Raw genomic sequence first — 12,754 nt, 5'->3', positions numbered from 1 at the left:
CGGCGTCGATTGGGTGGGCCCTCGGGAGGCCGCCTCTGCATTGGCCGAGGGGCTTCCAGACGCGCGCCCGCGATTGGTGGGCGCCCGCGTTGCTCCCCGGCGCGGCGCGCGATTGGCTGGCAGGGGCGCGGTCTCCCGGGCCTGGGCGGCGCGGACAAGGCCTCAGGCGGCGGCGGCGGCGGCGGCGGCGAGCGCGGCGCGAGGCAGGTGAGCCGCGGCGGGGCTCGGGGCGGGCGGGCCGGGCGCGGCGCGGCGGGGGCAGCGGCGGCCGCGGGCCCCGGCGGGGTCGCCAACGGCCGCGGCCTCGCCTCAGCGCCGCGCCGCCGCCTCCGGCGGTGGTGCCCGCGCGCGGCGCCGCCGGACGCTCTCCGGGCCCCGCTCAGGCCGCGGCCGCTCGGCCGCCCCGGCGCCCCGCGTTCCCCCGGCGCCCGCCCCGCGGCCCGCCGCCCCCCGCCGCTCCGGCCCGGGGCCGCGCGCGCCCGGCTCGCCGCTCCGGCCCGGGGCCCGCCGCCCCCCGCCGCTCCGGCCCGGGGCCGCGCGCGCCCGGCGCTGCAGGCGGGAGCCGACGGCGGGCGGGCCGGGCCCGCTGCCCGGCGCCGCGCCGGCTCCCCCGGGCCCGCCCCGTCCGCTCGGCCCGCCCGCGGGGCTCCGGGGCGTGAGCGGGCCGCCTGTGTTTTCGTCCGGCTCTTCGGACCCTTCAGAGTTCCTTCAAGTCTGGAAACGCGGGGAGACTGGGAAGTTCTGGAGAATTCAATTTTCTCAATGTATCTGCTCTGCTAGTTTTCTTTTTTTTCTTAAATTTTTTCCCTGTGTGTTCGGAAATGCCGCTGTATTTGGGCATCGGAGCTCTTGGTTTGTTATCTTTATCTCCTGTTTTCCACCGATGTCGTCTTGTGTGACTTTCTAGGTTTCCTTAGTCTCCTGACTCATTTGTTGAGCGTTTTGTTTTGACCACCGGGTTGCACGTTTCCCGGAGGTTGCTTTGGTCGTTACTGTTTTTTCCTCTAAAATTTTGAGTCGTGTTTCTGAACGCCCTGGCGTCTCTCTCTCCGTCCGTGGCCTCGTGCTGGCTTGCTCGAGGCCTCCTGTCCGGCCCCAGGGCTGCAGCTCACCTGCCCAGCCCTGGGGGAGCTCTGTGCACCTGCGCTGGGCCTGCCGCTGTTGGCTGAGAGGGCGGGCTGGGTTTCCTTGAGCCTTACCCAGTGTCGCTGCCCTTGGGTCCTTTGATTGGACTTTCTAGAGGTCCAGAGAAGGGCTTCGCAATCTCCTGCCTCATTTTAAGAGTGGAAGACTATGGTGTGGGCTTCACACATTGGAGAGGAAATGCTCTCTTATCCCCCGTGTCAGGAAGGCACTCTAGAACTCGGCTGCCCCTCTTACTTGCTGGTCTAGAGAGCCCTTGGTTTTATGCCCCAGTCTTTTCGGGGGGGAGGCAGGAAGGGGATCCATGCGGAGTAGCTAACTGCTCTTTTTTTAAGTTGTAAAAAATACGCCTGATGAAGTTTGCGTTCTAACCTGTGCGGCGCCTGGCAGCGCTGTGCAGCCGTCACCGTCTGGTTGTGGAACTTTTTCATCACCCTAGATGGAAGTCAGGTGCCTATTAGGTGGCCCCTGGCAGCAGCTAAGGTTTTTTCTGTTTCTGTGAATGTGTCTGCTCTGGATTTTTTTTCTTTAATACAGATGGGTTATTACAGTATGTGGCCTTTTATGCTGACTTCTTTCACTTAGCAGAACGTTTTTTAGGTTTATCCGTGTTGTAGAGTGTGTCAGAACTTGGATTCCTCTTTGCAACTGAATAATATTCCATTGTACAAACATATCAGTTTGCTTATCCATTCATCTGTTAGTGGGCATTTGAGTTGTTTCCACTTTTTGTCCGTTATGAATAATGTTGCTATGAACATTTGTGTACAAGTTTTTGCTCGAGCACCGGTTTTCATTGTTGGGGTATATATCGGTAGCGAGGTGGAACTCCTGGGTCACATGGGAACTCTATCTAACTTGTGAAGGAGCCACCACACTATTTCCCACAGTAGCTGCACCGTTTTACAGGCCCACCGACAGTGTGCGAGGGCCCCAGTGTCTCTGCGTCCTCTCCAACACTGTTCCATCTTGTATTGCTTCACTGCGGCCGTCCTGGTACTTGGGAGGTGGTGTGTCAGTCTGATTTTGATTTGCATTTCCACAGTGACTGATGGTGATCGTCTTCTTATGTGTTTGGTGGCCATTTATGTGTCTCCTTTCGGGAAGTGTCCATTCTCGTCCTTTGTCCATTTTGTAATTGGGCTCTTTGCCTTTTGAGTTGTGAGGGCTCTCCCGAATGCTGGGCCCTTCCAGACGCGCGGCTTGCGCGCACCGCCCTCCTCCCTCTGGGCTGCCCCCCACTCTGCAGATGAGCCACATTTATTCTCTCTTTAGTTGCTCATGCTTTTGATGTCGTGTCTAAGAGACTGCTGGCAAATCCAGGGTCATGGAGGTAAACCTCTATGTGTTTAATCTAAGAGTTTTATAGTTTCAGCTCTTTAATGTAGGCCTTCAGTTCATTTTGAGTCAGTTTTCGTGTATGGGGTGAGGTCAGGGTCCAGCTCTGCTTGCCGACGTCCAGACGCCCCAACCCCACGTATTGGAGAGGCTGCTCCTCCCCTGCTGCCTGGCGTCGGCGCCCTCTGGAGCCCCGGTGGCCGTAAACGTATGGGTTTATATCTGGACTGTCAGTTCTGCCCTGGCAGCCTGTGTGTCTCGTTACGACGGGAACGCTTTTGAAGTAAGTTTTGGAATCGGAAAGTGAGAGTCCTCCAAAGGTGCTCTTTTGCAACACTTTTTGGCTGTTTGGGATTCACTGCGATTCATATGAATTTAAATATGAGCTCTACCATTTACGAAAACAGGCCTTTCGATTCTGAGAGTACACTGGAATCTGTTCTTGCTCAGGGGAGTATTGTTTGGTTAACACCATTGTCTTCTGGCATACGAAGACAGACTTTCTGTTCGTTGATGTCTTTCATTTCTTTCGGCAGTATTTTATCATGCTCAGCGTACCGGTTTCATACTTTCTTAAACTTATTCAAGTAAGTTTGTTACTGGGTTTTGTGTGTGTGTGTGTGCTCCAGGTGAGGAACGCACTCACAACCTCTGGCTAAGTTTGTTACTGTTTTCGTTGCTACTTTAAGAGCCGCTGCTTTCTTCATTTCATTTTTAGATTGCTTATTGCTAGTAAGTGGAAATATAACTTGCTTTTGTGTCTTGATCTTGTATCCTGCAACTTTAACTTCGCTCAGTTTACTAGTCTTAATGGATTTTTGTGAATTCTTTAAAATTTTTATAATGCCATCTGTGAATAGAGGCAATTTTAGTTTTTGCCTTCTAATTTGGATGCCATCTATTCTTTTTCTTGCCTAATTGCTCTGGCTAGATCCAGTACAATCTTGAATAGCAGTGGGAAAATGATGTCCTTGTTTTGTTTCTGATTTCAGGGGAAAGTTTTCAGCCTTTCACCATAGAGTGTGATGTTAGCTGTAAGTTTTAGTAAATCCCCTTGTCAGAGGAACTTCTCTTTTCCTAGTTTGTCCAATGTTTTTGTCGCGAAGAACTGTTGGATTTTGGCAGATGCTTTTCCTGCACCGTTGAGATGATCCCGTGGTTTTGCCTGATTGCTCCTTAAGCAGACGTTCAGTGTTGGATCCGTCCTGTATTTTGACCCACTCCACGTCCTTACTTCCAAATGTTGACAGCTGTCGCCATCTTCAGGCTTGGGGGATTCCGTGATGAAAACTGGGCTCTTCCTCAGTGTTGCCCGTCGCAAGCTTACGAGTCCGCTCTTGCTGGCCTGCGGCGTCAGTTTTCCTTCATCCACCCGTTTTCTGGTTTCCACATTTCTTGCTGTTGTTTTTTCTCCTGTTCAATAAGCGCCAGGCGCTTTTGGTGGCAGTGGTGACAAGATGAAGCCAGCTTCGTCACTGCAGCGCCTGTCTGCACCTCTGTGTTCCAGGGAGAGGTGAGAACCCGGAGAGCTGCAGGGCGTTTCGTGGGGCCTACTGCTGACAAGCTAAGCGGTCCTGAGCACACCCGAAATTTGAGCACCCACCTTGGGGTGCGCAGGGCAGTGGAAGCGAAGCAGTAATTCCAGGCGAGCGCGCGCGCGACGCTGCTGTGAACCTTCTGGAGAGGGGCTGTGCCCCGTGGCTCCTGCGGGAGGGCTGCAGGATTATCCTCTCGACTGAAAACACCTGTGTTTGCTTCCTCTCTCTCTTCCTGAGCTTGGAGCTCATTGCTATTTTGGACAGCTTAGCCCACTTGATGTCCAGATAGAAGAGGCTAGACTGGCTCCATCTGAAACTTTACTTCCTTTGGGCCAAAATAAATGTAGGCTAGACAAAGTATAGACCACAGGGTCGCTGTCTGTGACTTGCTGTTCACTGTGATCAGTGCGGGACTTCACTGCTCTGCTCAGTGGCCTGTGTGACTCATTAGTCAGGCTTGCAGTCTGAGTTGTGTCTGTAACCCTGCTCATTTCTGAGAGCTTTGTTTTTCATTTAGTGGCATACGGGCACTCCGTGAGCCGTTATTGAGTGAATTTTAGTTTAGGGAGTAAGAACCGTGTGACGGATGGTTTTAGATATCTGTGCAGAGTAAAGCTGCAGGGGCAAGACCCAAGTCGCGTGAGAGTAATTAAGCCTGGGTCAGTGGTTCCCCGGGTGCCGTGAGGGGCTCCCCAGGGCACACACGGCTTCACAACAAGAGTGCTCTGCCCGGTCGCTCTCTCTCAGTCACTGTTTTCCTTGTTTGATCTTTAATTTTATTGGAAGATGGGAGCCTTATCTAAAAATACAAAGAACATCCATCTAAAGGTTTACTTGCTTGTTTTTGCTAGAAACCCTTTTACTGTTGGTGAGCACTCACTTTCAGACCGGCACTTCACATGCAGGAGGGCAGAGCGTTGAAAAGGGTGATCCTGAAATGGTGTGGATTAAGGGTTTGCATTTACCGTAGCAGGAAAATCCTGTGATTATTGTTTCTGGTTGTTCCCAGTTATAGTTGGAAGTGAAGCAGCGGACACCACAGTTCTGATTAGATGAGGGAACCCACAAAGTGCTTCAGGTTGATTAGGAGACGGAGTGTGGGGACCAGATGTGCGGGCCCGCGCTGCTCTTTCGTAGTTCACCCAGCACGGGGTGGGGGGTGCTGAGAGAGGGGTGAGGGGAGCCAGGAGTATTTTCAGGTTACAGGCAAAGCAGTGTGGTAGCAACGACTCCTCCCGTTTGTCTGCACCTGTGCGATGCCCATCGGTTCTACAAATCAGGGTTAGCTCCTACCCTCAGAGAGTTCACAGTCTAGTGGGAGAAAAAGACTCATTAATCAACAGATTGCACGTTTCTGTTATGTGGTTAAACTCCAGGGAGCTCTACACTTGGCCCGTAAGTTGGATGCTTCCTGGACGTGGTCTTTCAGCTGTAGCCTGAGGGTGCGTAGAAGTTAGCTGGGCACAGCTGGGGTGTCAGGAGACCAAGGGAGTGGGAATTGGGATCAGGAGGGCGTCCCAGACGAGAGAAGGGCACTGGGGCTCTACGCAGACGGAGCAGAGAGAGAGGGCCGCCTGGGCCCAGGCTCTCGGTGAAGCTATGATGTGGGTGCTGGGAGGTGGAGCCGTGGGATCTGAAGGGAGGGAGATGGCTGAATCTCTTTTGGACCACTCTGGCAGTTTTCTGGCTTGAGAAGGCAAGCTGGATAGGGGGAAATTAGGGGTGCTCGCTCCCAGGAAGCCAGCCAGAGATGGGGGGCGCGGAGGGCTGGCCCAAGAGAGGGCACTGCTGTCCAGGGAGGTGGCGGTCGCTCCCCGTGAACTCAGTGGGTGAGCGTGCAGAAGTCGAGTCAGATGTGCCTCAGGTGTGCAGAGGACAGAAGATGGAGTAGGTGAGTTGGAAATGGCGGGAAGTGTGGAGGCCGGATCTGCGTGGGCAGCGGAACCCGCGGCAGCCTGTCCCCGGGCTCTGGGCTAGGAAGGCCTCCAGGGCAGGGCCCAGCCTCGGCCGGCCACACGCGTCTATTCAGCCGCAGACGGGGCCAGCCCGGGCATGTGCCACCCAGCTCCTGGCAGCGGTGCGGAAGAGGCAAGCCTCTCCAGGATGAGACAGCGGGCTTCGCCCGTCAGAGTGGCCTCTAGTGTCCCGAGGAGCCCTGTGGGGTGTGGGGGCCCCGGGCCGCCACCCGGCGTTGCCGCGGAAGGCCCTCCGTCTCGCGCGGCCGCCGAGCTCCTTCCGGGGGCGGTGCCGGGCGCATCTCCTCTGACCGCACTGCTGGGAGGAAAGTCAGTGCTCTCTGGGTCTGAGAGGTGTGGGGTCACGGTTTCTGTCTTCTGAGAAGAAGGACCCTTTACAAGAATGGGCAGAAAGTAAGTTGCCTTTGCTGAGACACTGAGGCAGATCTCCCTGTGAGAGGAAACACAGGCTTTACTAAGACCATCTGGAGCACATGTCATCGGGAGATGTAAGCAGGTGATCACGCATCTTCTCACAGAAGGAGTTATTTCCCCGAAAACTCCGCTACTATGCCTGCCTCTTTTCCTATTTCATCATTTCTGAAAAAAGAAACCTCAGATCTTGGCTGGAAGCTGTCAGTACAGAGTTGCTGCTGGTGACTGGCCGAGTCCTGCCGCAGCCCCGGGGCCAGGCTCCGACCCTGGGTCTGGCCGCCTCACACTGCTTCACAGATAAGACCGGCCTTCTTTTTGTTTTTGAAAATAATAGTTACTGGGTTAATTGTTTAAATTATAAGACCAAAACCTCCTCCTTATTTATTTTTTAAACCTGTTTATCTTGTGCTGGAATATAGTTGATGAGCAGCGCTGTGTCTCAGGTGGACGGCAGAGCGACTAGGTTACACGTGTTGTCTGCCTGCCCTTTAAGAGTGCCCAGCAGCGCCAGGCGGGGTGGTCTCATTCTCTGTAACTTAAAGTTGGTGCAGTGTTTTTCTTGAAGTTTTAACACTGCATTCGAGTGTGTATAAAGCATATACCCAAGCGTGTGTAAAGCTTATGAGACAGTCTCTAAAGGCCTCTCCCGTGTTTTTAGGGAGCGCGCGTTTGTTTCTGACTCACTATTTTAAACAAGGCCACGCTTTAAGTGCTCGAGCGTGAACCGTGGTTTCCCATGAACGAGCAACGTTTTGCTCCCTTAAAATGAAAGCAGGTGGTGCTGCTGTTGCTGTTTATTATGTTGTGGAAGCGATTCCAGTGAGCGCGGCATCTGGAAGCAGTGGCGTCTAAGCCAGCCTGGCTTTTCTAGTCTGCAGGCAAATATGACTGACACGTTTAGTCTCTCGGTTAGGCGTGTTAACAGGATTAAGCCTGAGCAAAGTGAGTACGTTCAAGTAGAGTACTCAGGGCTTCCCGGGCAGTCCAGTGGTTAAGCCCACCGCAGGGGGCGTGAGTTCAGTCCCTGGTCAGGGAACTAAGATCCCACATGCCCTGCGGTGAGGCCAAAATCACCGATAAGATATAGTACTGATTTTTTTTAAATCACTATAGTATTAATTTTTAAAGGGCACCTCTGAATTTTAGTTTTAAAATTCTTCTCTACAAGGCATGTGATAAAGAAATACCCGATTGCCCAAGTGCACGTTGACAGCCAAGCCCTGGGCAGGGTTGGTGGGAGTGAGGCTGGGCCTCATGTGCGGTGCGAGGGTGCGAGGGCCTGGGGCCGGCCGTGCCTCCACCATCAGCTCAGCTCAGGGCCCGCATCCTGAGGCAGATGGTGTCTGGTGCTGCGCCCAGAGAGGGGAGGGTGCCTCCCAGAGAGGGGAGGGTGCCGCCGGGCGCGTCCCCTTGGATGGCTGCGCTTCCTGAGGGCGAGGTGCGGTGCTCACAGGGGACTCCGGCTGGAGCTCACAGGGCAGCCGTGTTGCTCCCGAGGATTTGTGCAGGGAAGCCGTGTCAGGCTGTGTCCGTCCGGCTCACTCCTGGGCCCAGCCACTTGGTCAGCAGCCCCGTCAGTCCATGCTTGTCTTTATAAGCAGGGTGCCTTTGGAGCAGGTTCTGGTGGTCTCACACATGGTTTAGTGACAACTGTCTGCTAGATGGTGATGCTTGTGGTCCAGAATAATGAGGAGAAATGCTCAGACCGTTTTTAAAGTTTGATTTTTTTTCTAGTTTTATTTCAGAACTGATAGCATTTCTTAAGAAAATATTTTGTGCTAATTTATTTCATGGCTATTAACAATTTTATTTTCTTTCTTTTGTATTGCCATTTACTTCAGTCTCTATTTTCAACCATGTGACTTGTAACTTTTAATATTTTTCAGGCATGTTTTCTAAGCTGTTACTAGATGAGTACAAATATTCTAAATAGTAGAGATTCAAATTATAGTCGTGGAAGAACTAAAATTCACTTTTAACCAAAGCATTCAAGAACAAAACCTGAACTTAGTACTTCACATCTCCCGTATGGTGTGAATATTACAGTGTGCCCAGCGCAGGGGGAGAGCATTGAAGGAGAAGCCAAGTGTCCCGATGAGGCGTCGTAACGCATACTTTAAAGCCCCGCTAGGATCTACATGTTGGTAAAGACGCTTCTTTGATTTCCTAGGTTTGAGACCAGCGTCTGCAGCCTAGACAGAGGACCTTCTTTTGCCCGTGCGTGCTGGCCTGTGTGTGTGGCCGCTGGGACACGAGCAGAGGGCGACGCCGGAGCTTCCTTCTCCAATCCCGGCTTCATCTGCCGAGGTGAGCGCTGCACCCCCCTCCCCCCGCCGCCTCCACTCAGGCTCAAGGGAGCATCCCGCCACCCACGCTAGCCTGCTGGGCCTACAGGTCCCCTGGTGTGAGCCAGCTCCACCCCCCGTGTCCACGTTAGGGGCTCAGAGGCCACGTGGGCCGTGCGGAGGTCAGCCGGTGGTGGCAGCTTTGGGAGGAGAGCAGAGAAGTGGGGACCGTGCCGCCTGCCCGGGAAGCGCCTGATAAACACGCAGGTGCCGCGTGCTGCCTTGGAATTCCTTTCAGGATTTTCTGACGCTGATGAACACATTTTCAATTCACTGTTTCACTTGCTCTTGCGATGCTGCTCAGATTATAAATGCAAATCTGATCTCCCTCAAGTCACAGGCTGAGGCCACCTTCAGGCCCTGCTGCAAGTGGGAAGGCTCTAAGGTTACACTCCGGCTTGAAGTAGCGATGGTGTAAGAGGAGCCGGGAGCAGCTCTGGGGACACACCGAGCCTTGCAGCGGGGAGACCGCTGCCGGGGGTCCTGCTGAGCTGAGGCTTCCGCCTGCTGGCCTCCGGGGTGTGGCCATCTGAGCTGCCACCGGGCTTTCTCTTTCACTGAGGCCAGGGTGAGTGACTCTTCCATCTCGGGGATTGTTAGAAGACCAAAAAAAAATCCTTCTTCAAAAAACAATTAAACAGACTTTGCAGCCGTGTTGCACGAGGTAATTAAAGCTTACTTGTCGAGTGTGTGCCGCGCGCCAGGCATCGCTTTACACGCGCCGTTTAACTCTCTTCTGCTTTCCTTTATTCTGTAATTTGTCTAATGTTCGTGTTTTATGAAAGGAACTAGAGATTCATATCAGTGTGTTGTGATGTGTCCAGGGAGGAAGAGTGAGGCGGCAGGGATGACGGGAGAAGCTGGGTGTGGAGAGGAGCAGCAGCGTCCATGCCCCGTGGCACAGCCACACCGAGCGCGGGGGAGCGCGCCTCACCCCGCAGCGTGTTTCTGAGTCAAGCTTGGTGCGGCTTCTGTACCCACCTGCTGCTTTGGAAGGATCTGCGTGGAGAGGTGGTGTTCTGGGCGCTGGAGGCAGTCAAGGCCAGGGCGGCATTTCCCTGGGCCTCAGGTCTGATTAGACGGGGCTGAACGCAAAGTCTGTGTGCTTACAGGAGTGAAGTCGGAATGAGTAGGGAAGAGTGGGAGCCCCGGCCACAGGCTCCCGTTGCTTCCACTCTTGTGGCCGCTGGGGTCCGACCGGCTCGGGCCAAGACCTCCTCCACTGTCTCCCGCCTGCCTTTCCTCCAGACCGCGGCTGGTCTTCTAGAGTCGTGGGTGTCCACACCAGTGCTCTCTCCACGGTGTTACCCTTGGGCGTCTTGTTGCGTTTCCCCTCGGGAAACGTGCAGCCCGCAGCCTCCCGCTGGCCCGGCACCAGCTTGTGTCTGCGTTGTCGCCCGTAGGGCGTCTGCTCGGCCGCTGCTGTAACCCTGTCCTGCTTGTGGTAGGAAACTCGTCTGATGGCCGGTAGCTGCACTTGGTTCTTGGATAGAATTGTCTTTCAGAGACAAGGAGTCACATTTCTTTCTGAGTTGTGGCAGAAGGTCTCCGTTAAGGCTGACAGGGGTGGCATCGCTCCGCTTCGTCTGTCTCCGCGGTCGGAAGAACCAGGCTGAGTAGTGGGCTTGCAGCTGGCCCTTTGGCTTTGGCAGCTTTTGGAAACACTGTTATGCGTTAGAAACTAACCTCTCTTTTAGATAGATGAAAACGTGAGAACATATTAATGTAACTGTTTTAGAATAAAAAGGCTGTACTAGGCCAACAGCAAGGACCTATCGTGTGGCAAAGGGGACTGTAGTCAATATCGTGCAATAACCTGTCGTGGAAAAGCATGAGAAACACTTGTGTGCATTTGCGTACGTATGTTTGTGCGTCTGTGTAACTGAAGTGCTTCGCTCTGCACCTGAAATCTTGTAGGTCAGCTATACTTCAACTAAATGAAATCAGGAAGTATTATAGATAAAAAAGGCGTCAGTTCTCCGAGTGGCCTCCCCCCCAGGCTCTTCTGTGCCGAGTCTCGGGCTGGCCCTCCCTGCAGCCCTTCAGTGGCCTTGCCTGGAGCGCTGCCGCCGATCTCACAGCTTCTGAGTATGAGGAGCTGTCGCAGGTGGGCAGTCAGTTGGTGGCAGAGCTCGGGTCAGAGCCCAGACCCGTCGGAGCCCGGCCCTGGTCTCAGCCGGCCGCTCTGACGTCTCCATGTCACCGTCATGGTGCTTCAGTGCCGCTTGGCTCTCGGCCACCTGCCACTCAGTCATCTATTACTTTGCAAGCGACTTTGTGTGGACCGATCCAGACGCTCAGCTCACTAGGGTGTGCTGAATGCGAGTTGGCCAGAACCGGCTGCGGCGGGCTCCCTTGGTGGGCCCATGGTGGAGACTCCGCCTGCCGATGCGGGAGACACGGGTTCGACCGCTGATCCCGGCACCGAGGAGCAGCCGTGTCCATGCACCCGAGAGCCCGCTCCACAGGCAGCGAGAGCAGCCGCTGCCGTGAGAAGCCTGTGCCGACTGCAGCGAGAGCAGCCCCTGCTCGCTGCAGCTGGAGGAAAGCCTTGCAGCAGCGAAGGCCAGCACAGCCGAAACCAAACAGATAACGTTTATAGGGGCACAGGGTTGGAAATGATGAGGTAAAGCTGCCGTGGAACGAGCAGCAGTGAGGGCCGCTGTGGCTGGGGCGTGGTGCTGAGGGGCTGGGAGACAGCGGAGTGGAAGGTCGCTTTGGGAACGGAGCTGGGGCGGGGAGCAGCTGCCGTGCGGTGCTCCTTCAGTTGCCTGGTGAGCTGCCGCCCCGGTCTCCGGCAGAGCCATTGTTACCCTCCGCCGGGTGTGGCCCCGCCTGCGGAACCCGCCCGCACCTGGGCTCCGCTGCCGGTGGGGCGCAGGCAGGCACAGGGGCGGTGCCGAGCACGCTCGGGGGCTCCGCGCAGCCTCTGCTCTGTCTGTTAATAGAGTGACCTGCCCTGTCTGGCGCGTGTGCTGCCTGCGCCGACGAGCCGGTTCCCCAGTTAGGAGCGGGGCAGTGGTCAGCGGTGGTGTTGTTTCCGTGGGAACTCGGTTTTTAAAGGTCTGCCTGGATTGTTTCAAAGAATCTGGGGTGAATTTAAGTGCTTTTGGCTGAGTTTGTAGCAATCGGTCATTCACGCGTGAGTGCTTTTTTTCCAGGTTTATCGTCCTCGGTGTTTGAGGAGCAGATTGAGGTTCATGTTACGCCTGTGAGGGTGTGGTGTGTGTGTGTGTGTGTGTGTGTGTTTTAAGTGTGTATTCTTAGCCTGAGGAAAATTTGAGTCATTTCAAAGAAATCTAGAAGACACTCTTGAAAACAATATGTTCAAAACTTTTAGATTTAAAAATAATCTGTGTTTTTCTTTGGGGAAAAATAAAAGTGTGACCAGAGCTTGTAGCTTATCTCTTACTCAGCCTGGGTCTCCTGATTCTGAGGCACTTGAAATTGAAAACTTCGCTTTGGAGGAATGCATGGGGGTGGTCTCGGCCATGGGGCAAGAGTCAGCACTGTTTACTTAGTGGCAAAGGAGGTTTATTCCCAGGGCCCCGGGGCAGGAGAACGTTCTGACACCTTCGGGGCTTTAGAAGCTACGCCCTGAAGGGGCTTCCGAGCCTCTGTGCCTTCGCTCCATCTTCAGTCAGTCAGTCTAGGGTTTCCCCCTTCGCTTCTGTAGATTCGGCGTCTTAGGGAACCTAGTCTGACAGCTAGCTACACTCTGGACTGGGAGCCATGAGAAAACGTGCCTCCTTGACTTAAAAGGGAAAAGGCAGCCCTGCTCCAACTTCCAGCCGGCCCCGTTCGGCCCGCGGCGGCGGCTCTGCAGTCCGTTTGTGCGGGGCCCCTCTGTGTGTCCAGCGTTTAACAGCCTGCGTTGCTTTCCCCCTCTCTGCAGTATGCTCTGAGACCGTGAACATGGACTTTTCTCGGCTCCACACGTACGCGCCTCCCCAGTGTGTCCCCGAGAACACCGGCTACACGTACGCACTCAGGTGAGCTG

General features: G+C 54.7%; 1 protein-coding gene across 10 annotated transcripts in view; it reads left to right on the top strand.

Moving 5' to 3' along the window:
- The first annotated feature begins 121 nt into the window (after positions 1-121).
- The window catches only part of SUN1 (Sad1 and UNC84 domain containing 1), a 42,129-nt gene continuing 29,496 nt past the window's right edge, over positions 122-12,754 (top strand). For 4 of the 10 annotated variants that reach the window (XM_042240416.2, XM_042240419.2, XM_042240417.2 and 1 more), the window contains exons 1-3: positions 877-3,994; positions 8,580-8,716; positions 12,650-12,746. In XM_042240416.2, the coding sequence (XP_042096350.1) occupies positions 3,939-3,994; positions 8,580-8,716; positions 12,650-12,746 (290 nt within the window). In that variant the 5' untranslated portion in view covers positions 877-3,938. Of the gene's footprint in view, positions 208-658; positions 765-869; positions 3,995-4,015; positions 8,717-12,649; positions 12,747-12,754 lie in introns of those variants that run through there. The other 6 variants (XM_060406107.1, XM_042240423.2, XM_042240424.2 and 3 more) reach the window with 5 other exon arrangements.

This window comes from Ovis aries, chromosome 24 (assembly GCF_016772045.2).
Source record: "Ovis aries strain OAR_USU_Benz2616 breed Rambouillet chromosome 24, ARS-UI_Ramb_v3.0, whole genome shotgun sequence".
Taxonomy (NCBI): domain Eukaryota; kingdom Metazoa; phylum Chordata; class Mammalia; order Artiodactyla; family Bovidae; genus Ovis; species Ovis aries.
The sequence above is the reverse complement of the archived record's forward strand: the minus strand, read 5'-3'. Positions and strand labels throughout refer to the sequence as shown.